This window comes from Simochromis diagramma, unplaced genomic scaffold (assembly GCF_900408965.1).
Source record: "Simochromis diagramma unplaced genomic scaffold, fSimDia1.1 OVJJ01000343.1, whole genome shotgun sequence".
Classification (NCBI taxonomy): domain Eukaryota; kingdom Metazoa; phylum Chordata; class Actinopteri; order Cichliformes; family Cichlidae; genus Simochromis; species Simochromis diagramma.
In genome coordinates, this window is record NW_024386831.1 from 15,424,060 (window position 1) to 15,439,420 (window position 15,361).

The following is a 15,361-nucleotide window of genomic DNA, read 5'->3' on the forward strand; positions in this document are numbered from 1 at the left end:
TTATCTCGACTAGCTGTGATTTCTGTGTTGCAATATACACTTTTCATTTAAATTTTTAATTGTTATGTGTTAATTTGAGATTTGAGTGTTAATTTTTAAATTTCTTTTTTTTTTCTGGGATCAAATACTTACTTTTATTTTCAAAGTCCACAGTCACATTTGTGTTATTCCAATAGCTTTGTACAAATTCTTCTAGTATGCACTTATTTTTCAGATTGCCCATAAACAGTTGTAAACCTATTAGGGCAAAGACACTCAGGCAGAAAACTGTAAGAATCATCACATCAGCAAGCTTCTTCACTGACTGGAACAATGCAGCAACAATGGTCTTTAGGCCTGTAAACACAAAATCACTTGCAGTCAGTCGAGAGACAGTAAATATACAAAGGGATACCAGTGAGCTTTTCCTTTAGTGGTAATCCACTTAGAACGCATCCATGTTTTTTTTAGTATATTTTTTTTGTTTGTTTGTTTGTCTAAACCCAGTGCCACCACTATTTAATCCATCTTGTTGATCTTTTGGAAATAAGTTAGAATAAGAGCAGATTCTCTCTCTCTTTTTTCATTACCATCTACAGAACCACCTATAAGATGACATACATTTTATAGGTTGGGATTGTTAAGAATTGTTCATTTTCATACTGGTGAAACAACTCTGTGAAATAGGTGTGATAATATAAATTTGGCACTGGTGGGTCCATAGCTGCTCAAGGGTGGGCAATTGGATGAGCGTACTGTTAAACTATGAAAGAACAAAACAAATATGGTAACTACTTACCCGGAATGACAGAAATTGCTTTGAAAGCTCTTAATACTCTGAATGTCCGAAGGACTGAAACATTGCCGAGGGATACAAACTCTGTTACATACCTGCAAGAAAAATTATAATTATTTTAGAATTCAGAGGGGCTGACGGCACAATATGGCAGCCTCGCCTCTGTCAGTCTGCCCCAGGGCAGCTGTGGCTACAACTGTAGTTTGCCTCCACCAGTGTGTGAATGTGAGAGTGAATGAATAGTGGAATTGTAAAGCGCTTTGAGGGTCTCGAAAAGCGCTATATAAATGCAATCCATTATTATTATTATTTACAGAGATGACAATAGGTGTAACATAGAGTCATGCAAAACAGCAATAATGAAGCTACAATCAGTACCAAAAAATAACACCAACAAGCAACGTCTCTGTTTATGAAAGCCTGATTATTTTTTTCTTTGGTGAGTCTTTTCCAAATGTGTGACAAAAACTACAAAAATAATGAAAAAGCCCTGTACTTACGCCATGACAATGACAGAGAAATCCAGCCAATTCCAGGGATCTCTTAGAAATGTGAACTTTCCTATACAGAACCCCCGAGCTAAAATTTTAACGAGGGATTCAAAGGTGTAAATCGCTGTAAATGTGTACCTGTTAGAAAAAGGAACACCAGTTACTCTTCACAGTATCTACACTGTGTGTATGTTATGTATGTTTGTAGGACACTTACTCCACGTTCTTTGCCCAGTCAGGTGGTTGGCTCAGTGTCATAAATGCACAGTTAGTGAGAATAGTGCACATGATCACCACGTTGAACAATTTACACGCAGTTGTCAAGGAAGTAACAGATTTTATTGTGAAAGTAAAATTATTTTTTCATGTAAATAAAGGAACAAAGTGAACATGTAATCCTGGGCTTAGGTCAGCAGACAGCTCAACATCAACATTATTCATGCATATCAGATTCATATCTTAATGAAAGGATATGAGTGTACCAGAATCTGAATTGATAGCCTTCGTAGAGGGTTGAAGGCACTCAGGAGGTACAAGGCTGGACTGGCATTGAAGCGAAAAATGACCTTTCCTTTGTTTAATACAATGAAAGTCTGGGAGAGAAACAGACAGACAGACATTTATACATCTTTATACTCTTATATGGATACTCTTTGACTGTCTTGCATTATAGTTTACAAAAGTATACAACATCATACAACACTGTGCAAAAGTCTTGGGCCACTCCTCATTTCTTTATTTTTAAAGCATTTTAAACATAAAGAAATTAAGGGTGGTTCAAGAATTTTGCTAACAACTTTATATACTGCTGACAAATTTCATATGAATCATTTTTATTGGCTTCTCATCTAAGATTTAAAACCAACAGTGGAATTTTAATAGCTGCGTGCAATTTCATAAATAATGAATTAATGTAAACCCGAACACTACAGAGAAAAGATCTAAACTTGGAGCTTAGTGTTCAAGTTTAAATTTAAGCAAACCTACCTTCTGATTACTGTAGGTGGGATCCAGGTCCTCCAGTGGTATCGACACCAGTCCTTGAGGAATGTCTCCATATACAAGGGGGAGTGGTTTGCCTGCCTCCAGGTCACGGTTTGGTCTGAGCTTAATTTCATTTTTGCGCTTTTTCTTCTCTCCCTTGGGTTTCTTGGCATTCTCTTCAGTAATCCGTTTTTCGATGGCTTTAAGTGACTCATGGGTAAAGGGACGGAAGCTGTCTGGACCTGGTGGTACAAGCAGCTGTTCCATCTTTTCATGCTGCACCTTCAGAGTGAGCAGCTAGCCTCGAGCAACAGAAAGGCCTCTGGCATTAGAAAGACACAATATAGGGAGCAGTTTAAATAGCAGAGTTATATTTTTCTTACATCCAACATTATTTGGCTAAAAAATGCAAATTAAAATTCATTTTGTTATGACCTGCCTCTCATTAATAACTTTTAATCGAGAAGAAAGAACAGTGTGTTTGTTTCTGCTCTTAGGTCAGAGGAAAAAGGAAGCTATAATGAGCCTAGAGTTGGCTGTCATACATATAAATTCCTTTCAGCTATGGTAAAATTAGATCTAATTACCTGCTCGTCAGTAGATAAAATTAAGATTTTACATGACAATGATCAATTCCAGGTGAGACTCAACTCCTCTTCCATCCCTCAAAATGGAAAAAGTCTGCTTTTCCCTCACTGAGACAGAGCAGTGAGAGGAAAAGATCCATCTTACTAATAGGCCTGACTAATGTGATGTGTTACAAAGACCTATGCACTATTAAATATGAATGCCCCATAGACTGTGCCGTATCTCTCTCTGGGTTCCCTGCCAGAGAGTTTCAGAATGATCCAAATGCAACAGTGTCAAAGACAACTTCGACATGTTGTGCAGTGATCAAACACATGCAAGAAATCAATCCCTAAATCAGTGGTCAATCAGCTGTTCCTATCATCGAGTTATACATGTGTGATGTAATTATAATAATCAAGAGAGAACTTTTTACTTTTACTCCCTACATTTTAAATGTCTCTTGTCTCTACTTCGTAAAATAATCAAATGAGAAATTTGAGGAACATTATTATTTCCCTTCACTGCACACTTTCAAACATTAAACTGATTTGAACCTAAATGGAGGAAAAAGTAAAATATACATGAAAACCCTATTAGCATATCCATTCCCGTTGCTTATTGCACATAAAGAAAAAGGTTAAAAAATTAATGTATCACAATTGCAGTATGTTCAGGGTTAAAGTTGGCTGGAATGATCCAGAACAGTGTTTTGGGGCCAATGCCAATAAGTTGCAGTGATGTTACTTAAGCATCTCTCTAGTGTCACAGTAGAAGATAAAACCAAGTAATGTTTCTTTAAGTGGCAGGAAATTTCAAATGAAACATTCAAACAGCGCAGCAAACATCAACAAACACACAAGCTGTTTCTGTGCAGCATGTCATAGAGTGTGTCTGCTAGCTAAAGATACACTGCTTTATTTCTCAGGAAATCTTTGTGAAACAAGCAAAAGACTCCTGCTTCATTACTGGAAGGAGACACAGGAAAGTTGGTGTAAAAATCTTCTAAATCAAATATACAAGCAAACCCCTTGTAAACAAGGGGCAGTAGCTGGTCTGATATAATGAAGTTGTAAAAATGACTAGACCAGGAGAGGAAGAAATGTGATTATTTTTAAAGGTAAGGACTGCTCAGTGACATTTGATGAATTGGAAATGTAAAGCTTGTAATTTCCTCAATCATTTTAAATACTCGATCTGTACACAGTGTGTTGCTGAAGTTTCAGTATGTTTTCTCCACATTGGGAAACTTCCTGCAAAGGAAACTGAAGTATATTAACTTTCTGTTATTCAAAGGTTGAATAAAATATACTATGGGATTTAATGCAGGCTATGCTGGTTAGTTTGCATCTCTGTTGTTAAGTTTACAGTAATGCATTATGTTGGACTGGTGTAGAGCAGCTGTAGTGTTCATGGTCAGTGTTAGGTCACATCAAGGGTACCAGACATCAAATTAAATTTAAGATGATGATGCTAATCAGATTCACTCACTGAATTCCACTTTGGCTTTATACTTTCAAGGAAATCAGCTAGACAGGTCATAGAGTAGAAGATAACTCATGTAACATCTGCCTATATGTGGGCAAGAGTAGATACAACATTTTAAATGTGTTTTTCTCTACTCTTGTACTAAATAACAGATGTTCATCAGAATTAGAATTCAGGTTGAACTAAAGTTCATCTGTGGTTTTCATCTGTCAGCTCAAAATCCAAATTCAACATAAAAGAAATTTAGGCCAGAGTTTCCAAAGTAAAACCATCAGGCCAGTGGCAACTCTCTGCTACTGTCTTTTATATGATGAAGATAAGTTCCTTCTTATCTTGAAGAGGAAATGTTTAGCACAAAACAAGACCCAAAGAGCACTTCTCTTATGTTCTGGCCATCACACTAAGCTAAACCTTCCTAATATTTATAAATACTGTATAGGTGATGCTGAAATCTAACAATAACCTAACTATTCCTTAAATAACTACAGTCATTAGACACTCATTTGATTTTGGCATAAACAACACAAAATCATGGATCCATCCTGCTTCGTATTAACGTTTATGGCTGCAGATGGTGATGCAATGGTATTTCTTAATATTGGGCCAAATGTGCATGGTTTTATAGGCTACGGGCTACCTGACCATTGATGATGACCCATGTCCATCCATTTGTGACCACAGTAGACCCATCTTCTGTTGCCTGCTTTCAGCAGGGTAATGCAGTGTCAGAAAGCTCAAATAACCTCAAACTAGTCACTTGAACAAGACAATCAGTTCACTGCACTCAAATGACCTCCACAGTCACCACCTCTCAATCCAACAGAGAACCTTTAGGATGTGGTGAAATGGGAGATTTGCATCCTGGATGAGCAGCTGACAAATCTGCAACAACTGTGTGACACTATGATGTCAAAACTATGGAAGCCCATTTCCCCCACTAAAAAACAACAGAAAAAAAGTATCCATCTTTCTTTCGTGAATGACATAATTTCCTTGTTACCCAGAAGCTGAAGCCCACAGCTACAAATGCTACAGCTAAGCTACCGGTATTACAGCCACTCATGAATGCACAAATTGCTGATTATTTTCAGCGTGGCTTCACGAATGATGAAATCCTTGTGGTATTAGCTGAATCACATGGCGTTACTATCAGCAAACGTACTCTCAAAAGCACCAATTTGTGATCTGGTTTTGAGTGTGCATTCCACGTAGGTTACGGATTGGCAGAGCTAACTCGAAATTTCGAGTTACTTCTCTCAAAATTTCGAGTTAATAAATCAAAATTTCAAGTTAATAAGCCGAAATTTAAAAAAAACTAAGTCAAATTTCGAGAAAGATAACTCATAATTTTACATGGCATATATATATATATGCCATGTAAAATTAAGGCAGTTCTAAATGCAAAGTGGATTTCAAACCTGTACTAGTAAGATACATAAGAAAGGGATGAAAATAAAGATATTTTTTTGTTTATTGTATCCACGTGGCCCTACCATATTCTAGCTCCCTAAGTTATTATTAAGCTATTAAGCCTTTAACAGCTCATAGACTATAGCATTGAGACATGTTCTTTCACAATATAAAAGTAAATCACTCAGTACCAGTACCATACATTTTTTAGTTATTTGACACAAATTAATAACTGATGGTCTAAATACTCTAAAGTTAAAGCGATAACTAACAAACAGCTGCAACAGTAAGACAAACTTACCAAAAGTCTCATGATTATCTGCAAACACAAAATAAACCTTGATTTCCTGTACCTCAGCCTGCAGTGAGTAACCTCTAAAGAGGCATGCATCATTCTGTCAGTCTGTTCCCAACTCATTATACATAACTTGAGATATGAGCCACTACCACTTCAAAGCTTCAGTGTGCCCACTTTAGTTTATCAGTAACCAGTCTGCATTACAGGCGTTTGCGTACTGACCTAAGACAGAGAAATTTGTTCCCCTAACAGAACAGAATGCCAAAAAAATGTATTTGGAGTTGATTAGTCGCCAAACATTAGACTGACTCGTGGTAATAAGTTTCAATAGATGACTGACCTAGCCTATTAAACACAGTGTCAAACAGAAGCTTTAATATTTTATGTACATTACTGCAACTTAATTTGTATGACCTCAAAGTGCATCTTAGTACTTAGATGAGATAAGAGGTGGTTTGTGACACACTCACATTTCTAGCTCACAACTAATGCCTGCTGCTGTCTCCAACGGGGTACGGAGTCAAGATTCAGTCTGGCATATCCAGGGCGTTGGCAGAATAGCTGTTAACAACCTCTGAAATAAAGGCTTTTATGAACAACCTGTCAGACTACCATACGGTGCGGATAGGACTGAACAGAACACTCTCATCTCTAATTGACAACAATCTAATAAAGATGTTTACAGTAGGGGAAACAGGAAGTCATCTAAAATGGAGTGTGGGTTAATAATTGCTGCCATGGCCATTAACGTTTGTAATATATTGTAAACCGCAATCTGTTGTCTTGTCTTGTCTTGTCTTGTCTTGAGAGCTCAATCATGTTTTTCCTACACAGGGCTTCCATAAAAACTGATATCAGTAACATTTATGTAGCTACAAAGACTATGCCATACTTCCAAGGTTGAAAAATATTGTGCAGATATATGGATAACCTTCAATTTAGATAAAGGCAACAAGATAGATAGATAGATAGATAGATAGATAGATAGATAGATAGATAGATAGATAGATAGATAGATAGATAGTCTCTTAAATGTAACACTGTAAGACTTCTCAATCACCACCATCTCTATATGATTAACCAAAATAAAATAACTTTTAAAACAATTCTCATAATTAGGACCACTTAAAGAAAAACAATAACAAAAACAAAAAAACACTTTTTTTTCTTCTTCTTTTTTTTTTTTTTTAAGGAAATTTAGGATAAAAAGTTGCTGTGTTTACCACTCACCATTAGTTTTCCATCCTTGCCAGGTGGAGATTTCTCTGGAGAATATTTTGAAAAAGTGAAACTTTTTAGAATGATTTAAAATACGGCTGTCAATCCGATTATGGTGTTTGACGCTTCTCCCGACGCAGACCTGGTCATTTCCACGATTCCGGTAGGAAAACCCTGAGAGAGAGAGAGAGAGAGAGAGAGAGAGAGGGAGAGAGAGAGAGAGAGAGAGAGCGAGACCGTGTCCGCCCCTCCGCGCAGGAGGGAGTACTGTAGTAAAGCGATTCCGGGGAGCTTCCATAATACCGAGTAAGGGCAGACCACCAGATATTATTATGGTAAAAATCACTGCGTGTAATTGTCCAGAATAAGATTCTGGAGTTCAGTCAGAAAGCAACAACTTAAGCCACAGTAATAGATCTGATTGTGTTCTACAACTCTCTTTGTGCCCAAGAGGCGTGATGTCATTGGTGGCAGGTTTGTTCTGTCCGAAATGCTGTAATCGCTGAAAAAACACACAAAAAAGCTGTTTTTATCGCTTCATGGTAGCACAGCAGGAGACTATATATGCACCATCGTCGTTTTCCTTGTAAGAATCTATTGTATAAAGTTGGGTGGATGAGTGTGAGTCAGGAGTTTTAAGAGTCAGTATGTCAGTCTGATACCCTCTGCTGGATACATATAGTGGTATAGTATGGGGTGTTTCTAATGGCTGAATTGTGGTTAAAACGTGGACCTACACAAAACAAAGGAGAAATAAATGTTTTAATACAAAAAATTGTTACTCGAAATTTGACACCTGCTTTTTTCATCAGACTTTCAACAATATTAAACTCGTTATTCCTGTTTAAGCTTGGAAATAAGTAATTAAATAAATAAATAAATACGGGTACCAGTTATCGTTACGAGCACATTTTCCTTTACGTCTGATTCTGCTGTGGTAACCTCAGTATCCTTTTTTGGGGGGTAGTTTAGCATATAAAAGAAATAAAGCGCCTGATCTCATATTTACAACCCACAACGTGAGACAAACACGTACTGTACAGTATATCTTTTTTTTCCTCAACAACGGGAGCTTTAACAGAGCCTTTAATCCTTTAATAAATCCTTTAATTCGCAATTTCCTTGCATGCGTCCAAACATATTTCGGCACAAGTGTCAAAGTGCAAACTACTCCTCCCCTAAGAACTGAGTTACGGTTTGGCTCATTGACAAAATGAATATAACTGAATCCCCCCCTATTCTGCATCACTGCATTTCCTACGCTTAATTTGCAGCGTATTCCAACGACCGACCCAGGGCGCTGTTGAGTTATTTTCGTTTTTGCTTTGAATCGAGTAACTGAAACAGAGAGGCGTTTTTACAAACTTCACCCACAAATATGTGAGAGTTAACCGCTAAACAGACAGAAGCGAGAATGAGACGACTGACAACAACAGGTGTTCAAAAATGGCTCAGCAGGTATGTCTAAAATGATGCTTGCAGGATTTTAATAGCAGACTAAAGTCTTTCTTATTAACTGATTTTCTCTTCTTCTTCTTTTTCTTCATTTAAAAATTCATTTCAGTTAAACTCTGAAGAAGGGACCACATTAATTCCTCTACAAAAAGATGCCAGAAAGTCGCGAAGTTCAATGATATCTGCATCTTTTAATTTTATCAATTCTATTATAGGATCTGGAATAATAGGTAAATTTTTAATTGGAGATGCCTTTAGCTTTTATCACACTAACTAAATTATATGCAAACAGTTACTTGGATGATAACCTTTGAAAGACTTCAAACTGTTATTTCTGTAAAAATATTGTTGAATAATCAGTTAGTTTTGCTCATTTCAGTGTAACAAGGAGAAGCTTTCATACTGTTCAAGCCCCACAGCTGTATCATATGACAAGCGCCTGTTGCCCTCTTTCATAAATTTAACTCTTTGTTATGCTTACACCATTAAAATGAGTAATAAAAAGACTGAAATGTGTTTGTTAAGAACTAGTGCAGATGTTGTGTTGCTTCTGTACTCTGCAGTTTTTGCTTTCTGGAGATTGTAAATTTAAATTATACACATTATCAGCTGCAGCAGTACATTTTCCTATTTATTTATTTATTTATTTATTTATTTATTTATTTAACCAGGTTTACCATACGCATTGAACCAGGCAGGGCTTCCCTTTGGCCTTCTTCTTTTGATAGTTGTTGGATTCATCACAGGTAAGCCTACTAAAGATGTATTTTATTTTTTATCTTTATGGGGGAAAAACACACGAAACATGAGTCAAAACAAAAGCAACCAATACAAATAACATATTTTTTACTTTGTCTTTCATGGAAGATTACTCAATCATTCTACTTATAAAAGGAGGAAACCTGTCAGGGACAAACAGTTATCAGTCACTTGTACACAGCACATTTGGTTTCCCTGGATTTGTAATTTTATCTGGACTGCAGTTTCTTTATCCTTTCATTGGTAAGTTCAGTATTAAATCAAGCCTTTTAGCATGTTCTGGCTAATGCTCTGAAAAGCATTTGTTTAGTGCAGTATTCCTGTTACTGTTCATCTATTGACTTTTGGTTAACAAAAATGAATTGCAATAATAAAATGAACTTTTCTCCTTCAGCGATGATCAGCTACAACATCACAATCGGTGACACACTGACCAAAGTCTTTCAAAGAATTCCTGGAGGTGTAGTGAAACGTGAAATCTCTGCCTATAAATAAGAAAACGTGCAATAAATAAACACTGACATTTATTGTATTCACATTTATTATGTTACAGTTGGCCCAGATCACATACTCGCGGAGCGTCACTTTGTGATCATATTATCAACTGTTGTTTTCACGTTCCCCCTCTCTCTTTATCGAAACATAGAGCGACTTGGGAAGGTAAGTCTGGTTTTTCTATAGCATCCAGCGCATTGTGGTGATGTTAAAGCAGCTTATAAAATATTCACATGTGTTACCAGGTGTCCTTCCTGTCAATGGTGCTGACAGTTATCATCCTCATCATTGTAATCATCAGAGCAGCTACCTTTGGACCCCAAATGTATGGATGAATACTCTGTAGTTTGCTAATCCATGTAGATTTTTGCTTAATTGCACTTGTGTGTGAAACATGGGGTTCTTTTTAAAATCACCTATTTATCAATTTTACAGACAAACTGATGTATGTTTGTGTTCTTTGATGACTGAATATATAAATGTACCCTCTAGCCTCCCCACAGATGATGCATGGGCATTTGCAAAGTGGAATGCGATTCAGGCAGTAGGTGTAATGTCTTTTGGTGAGTTTGTGTGCATTGAGCTTCTACTGATATTGTACATCTCTAGAACACTTTTAGTAGTACTGTATGTTACCACAAGACAAGAAAAGAAAATAGTACAATAAAAGCACAGCATGCACACCAGCCTTATGACATCAGGAATTTCATGAAAGAGTGTGTCATTTGCTTAACACCAACATGAGTTTGATTGGTGGTTGAGACTTTTTTCAGGAAGTGTTAGAGACCAAACAAGTTAAGGCTTATAGATAATGGACTAATTATGAAACCAGAAACATGATGGCTTATTGCTGACTATCTTCTTGCAACATTTTTTTTTCCTTTTGTAAAATTGTTGGTCATTAGACCATTACATTACATGGCAATAACACTAAGTGATCCTCATGTATTTCCATGTTTTCCTGATCAAAAGGGACCAAAATGTATTAACTAAGCCATTACTGCTTATTCATCAGTATCCAAGTGCTAAGGCTCAGAATTTCAAAATCCATCATAGCTCTGACCTGCAACCCAGCTTTACTGTAAGAAGATCAAGCCTATTATTTTGAGACACTCAGCCACAAAAGAAAAAAATATGCTGTTACTGGAAAGCTGCATTCTTGTCAGCCTCTTTTGATGTTTTTTTTAATATGCTGGGAAGCTAGGACAAGTAAAAGTGTAACATAAATAATATGCTCAGTTTACCATTAATACCACATGTGTGAAACACCTCAAACTGTTCTTCAGCGTGGTTTTTTGTCAGCTGAACTTCAATATTCTGCTCTGTTTTTGTCCTTAGCCTTCATATGCCACCACAACAGCTTTCTTATCTATGGCTCACTGGAGCAGCCCACTCTTGCTAACTGGTCTCAAGTCACTCACATCTCCGTAGGCTCAGCACTAATAATCAGTGCTGGATTTGCCGTTGCTGGCTACACAACTTTCACTGGCTACACACAAGGTACCATGTAGTACATAATGTATAGCAGGTGTCTGTGCAATTTGAATGCCACAAAAACATGTTTAATTATATCAGAATTTATGCTTTTTAGGAGACATATTTGAGAACTACTGTAGAAATGATAACCTGGCAACATTTGGTCGCTTCTGTTTTGGCATCAGTATAATAACGACATTCCCACTGGAGTGCTTTGTGACACGAGAAGTAAGTAATACTATTTGACAGGCCAATCAGAAAAAAATAACTGTTAAATGATTACATATGTGGGGAAGTGATATTCTAACGGTTTTAGCTACTTTGCACACAAATGCTAAAGCAAGACTTCTCAAATAGAAAGACTACAGCAACGTCTTTTAAATACTTCAGCAGCTTCCTGAGTGTAATTTTGTTTTAGTTTTTAAAAATCTTTTAACAGCTGTAGAAAATGCATATATATTTAAATATATTCATTTTCTCACAAATGTATTTTTCAGGTAGTATCTAATGTCATTTGCAGCCAAGATCTTTCAAAAACTAAACATGCAGCCATAACCATGCTCATAGTTGCAGTCTGCACATCAGTATCTTTGGCCTATGACTGTCTAGGAGTTGTTTTGGAACTGAATGTAAGTCTGCACTGACATAAAATTATTTATTTAGGTATGCTAATTCATTCTTCTCTTTATCTTACTGATATTATCTTCTTCCATCCAGGGTGCTCTGAGTGCCACACCTCTGATCTTCATCATCCCATCTGCCTGCTTCCTTAAGCTTTCCTCTGGCCGCTGGTTCGATGGTGAAAACGTGATACCCGCGGTGTTAATAATAATCGGCTTGTTCATCATGATCACTGGTTTGATCATGACTGGCATCTACCCACAAGGCTGTTCACATGGAGTGGAGATGTTCTACTGTGCAGATGCCAATGCCTCTAGCACTGTACCACCTGTATGAAAATAATGTGTCAAATATTTAGATGTCTTAAAAAAAAAAAAACTTTTTTGTTTTCCTAATGTATACGGACACACTTTCCTCACTTCTGTTATATGTTTATTGGCTGCTAGGTTATTGGTGCTTTGCCTTATATTTCAGACTGTAGGGTGGAAGAGGAAGGGCCCTCCATTAACATGAATTTACATTTTAGTGAAAAATCAGGTTATATAGTTTTTTCAAACTTCTGTCATAAAAAGAAAAAAAAACTTTAAGGGAGAATTTTTAATGGTGGCCACAAGGTGGCCGACTGTTGTTCTTGGGTATACTCATCATGGATGAGTGTGATATTAAGGTATTCAAATCCTTTTAGTTTTACTTTATTCTAATAAATTAATTTAAGTTATCATTATTATTGTGATTCTTTTAGACTACAGACTTGTCTTGGTACTTGTGTTTATTATATACATGGAAGGGAAATTGTTGGCTTCCGCATATTCCCGCATGATGTCGCTGTAGACAAATAAAGCGTTTATTAAAAGGAAGTAAAAAAAACAACAAGGCTTCTTGTGTCTTTTGGCGGACTGCGCTTTATTTCACTAAATGGACACAGTCGCTTGTGGATTTTATTTATAAGTGGTTGAGCTAAGTTGTTACTTTACGTGGTAATGTCAAGTTGTCAGTTTAGTCGAATACGCTAGCGTTATATTCTGAAAGCCACATTAGTACTAGGGAGCAAATGAGAGAAACGCCCCGTTTTTGCGCTTCAGTGTTGCGATGCAGCGTCAGAGATGTACGCAGAAAAGTTGGCGGAGTTGTGCACTGTATCAATAGACACACATATATGACTGCATGTAGTTCATAGGGAGGGAGGGGGGAGGATAAACTACTCTAGGATGGACTGCAAAACGGAGTTATGGATCATTTATCGAGACAGTAGGACTCCACAACCAAGGTTAACTTTTTTTTTAATACTGATGGAAGTTTGAAGCTGCTTAGAAAACCAGCAAGGCGTGATCAGTAAAACGTTTAATTACAATGCATCTCTTTGTTGCTGTTTTTGCAAATGGTGCATGGATTAAGTTTGTTGATTTGATATTCTGTAATACAAATGTTTTTTTTTTCTGTCCAAATTGCAGTTAAAGATGCTGTTAAGACATTATAGGACAAAATTTCATATCAGCTTTTGGTTTATAGCCTTGGAGATGGCGTCAGCTGCTTGTAATCCAGTGGTTGGAATCATAAAAATTAGCTTTTTATAGTTGGTCTTTATATTCTTGGCATTCAGAGGCCATCCCATGAGATTTTCAGATTGAAATTCGAGGTGAGATGGAGAATTTGAGTATATGACAGTTTCCAATTCAGTCTTCCACAATAGCTGTACAAAGTTTCAAGTCCTGACTTCAAGTCCCACTGTGATTTCTCCATTTGTTAAAATAGCATTCAGGCACATTATAATTCTCCAAAAAACAAAACAAAAAAACAAACAAGACAAAATACACCAAAACAAAACACAGCTCTCTCAGTCTGAATTTTATTCATATTCCATAAGTATTGTGTCATCTGAGATCACAGCCACACTCCTTGACAATAGAGAGTAGCAGACTACCTATAACTTTCTGTGGTTTGAGTATTATTTGGAAAAATAAATTACATTACTTTATAACCTGCTGGGTGTGGATGAAGACATGTTTCTTTTTTCTGGCTTTTTATATTTGGGGAGACTTAAGCGACTGCCTCTCACTTTTTCAAACTCAGTCATATGTGAAGATTTATGTAACCCTCAGAACTGTGTTATTTGTTATCGAAATCCTAACCATGCCAGAATGATCAGGCTGACTGTTTTCAAGCACAGTTGTTGCTAACACATACACGTATACTATTTAACGATAGGTATAATTGTTTTCTTGCTTCAGTCTTCTATAAGCAATGAAATAACGCATTTAAGAAAAAAAAGTATTTCTAACTGTAACCATCACTATTCTGTCATTGAATGATACTGCTAACTGTCCAGAAATGTCATGCTGCTATCAGAAATCCCACACAGATTCTCTGTGCTCAAAAGGCAAAATTTTGGGTGTGATTTAACAATATCCACCAAGCAGATGCAATACATGATAAGAAAAATGAGCATTAAGGCCTAGCAAGCTGTTACTGATAGTGAGCTATGGTGTGTTTTAATACTGGGCTGGATGTTTTGAGACTGAAGAAGCTAAACTAGAGAAAATGGTCTTCAATTCAACTAAATTCAGTTTTATTCATGTAGTGCTATATCAAAACAGTTGCTTCAAGGACTTTTATTTTGCAGGTTAAACCCTAAAATAATAGAGAGAAAACCAAAAAATTAAACAACCCACTTTGAGCAACCACCTGGCAGCAGTGGGACAGAATAAAATACTACTACTACTACTACTAATAATAATAATAATAATTATAATTAAAAGGAAGAAGCCTCCTGCAGGACCAGGAGGGGCATCCATCTGCTGCCACTGGTTGTGGGTGAGAGTAGGAAGACAGGTTAAAGACATACTGTGGAATAGAGCCAGAGATTAACATTAACTAGCAATTAAATACACAGTGGTGTTTTAGCACATAGTGAGTGAAAGAGAAACAATCAGTGCATCATGGGAAACCCCCAGCAGCCTAAGCCCATTGCAGCATAACTAAGGAAGGATTCAGGGTCACCTGATCCAGCCCTAACTATATGCTTTGTCAAAAAGGAAAGTTTAAAGCCTAATCTTAAAAGTAGAGATAGTGTCTGTCTTCAAAATCCAAACTCGGAGCTGGTTCCACAGAAGATGTGTCTGAAAGCTAAGGGCTCTGCATCCTATTCAATACGTTGTATGTCATGAGAAGGATTTTGAGTTCAATTCTGTATTTAACAGGAAACCAGTGAAGAGAAGCCAGTACAGGAGAAATATCCTCTCTCTTTCTAGTCCCTGTCAGTACTCTTGTTGTAGCATTTTTGATCAACTGAAGGCTTTTCAGGGAGTTTTTACGACATCCTTACAA

The 15,361-nt window shown here is 36.8% G+C and overlaps 2 protein-coding genes across 3 annotated transcripts in view; one reads left to right on the top strand and one right to left on the bottom strand.

Annotated features, from left to right (window-relative positions):
- LOC120731255 (sodium channel protein type 2 subunit alpha-like) overlaps nucleotides 1-8,110 on the bottom strand; it is a 29,119-nt gene extending 21,009 nt beyond the window's left edge. The window contains exons 1-7 of the mRNA XM_040028185.1: nucleotides 7,244-8,110; nucleotides 2,254-2,572; nucleotides 1,741-1,859; nucleotides 1,484-1,573; nucleotides 1,276-1,404; nucleotides 779-870; nucleotides 133-336 (exon numbers count right to left, since the gene is read on the bottom strand). Coding sequence (XP_039884119.1) covers nucleotides 133-336; nucleotides 779-870; nucleotides 1,276-1,404; nucleotides 1,484-1,573; nucleotides 1,741-1,859; nucleotides 2,254-2,517 — 898 coding nt within the window. The 5' untranslated portion in view covers nucleotides 2,518-2,572; nucleotides 7,244-8,110. The remainder of the gene's footprint in view (nucleotides 1-132; nucleotides 337-778; nucleotides 871-1,275; nucleotides 1,405-1,483; nucleotides 1,574-1,740; nucleotides 1,860-2,253; nucleotides 2,573-7,243) is intronic.
- Nucleotides 8,111-8,136: 26 nt separating this feature from the next.
- On the top strand, nucleotides 8,137-14,542 carry slc38a11 (solute carrier family 38 member 11). 2 transcript variants are annotated; one of them, XM_040028187.1, is made up of 12 exons: nucleotides 8,137-8,689; nucleotides 8,796-8,916; nucleotides 9,358-9,432; nucleotides 9,554-9,688; nucleotides 9,840-9,905; nucleotides 9,999-10,105; nucleotides 10,186-10,265; nucleotides 10,433-10,503; nucleotides 11,279-11,440; nucleotides 11,532-11,644; nucleotides 11,914-12,045; nucleotides 12,134-14,542. In XM_040028187.1, the coding sequence occupies exons 1-12, from the start codon at nucleotides 8,678-8,680 to the stop codon at nucleotides 12,371-12,373; spliced, it is 1,314 nt and encodes a 437-aa protein (XP_039884121.1). In that variant the 5' UTR covers nucleotides 8,137-8,677; the 3' UTR covers nucleotides 12,374-14,542. The 2 variants fall into 2 exon arrangements, with proteins under 2 accessions (XP_039884121.1, XP_039884122.1); XM_040028188.1 differs by lacking the exon at nucleotides 9,554-9,688 and having other exon boundaries at nucleotides 8,145-8,689.
- Nucleotides 14,543-15,361: the final 819 nt, after the last annotated feature.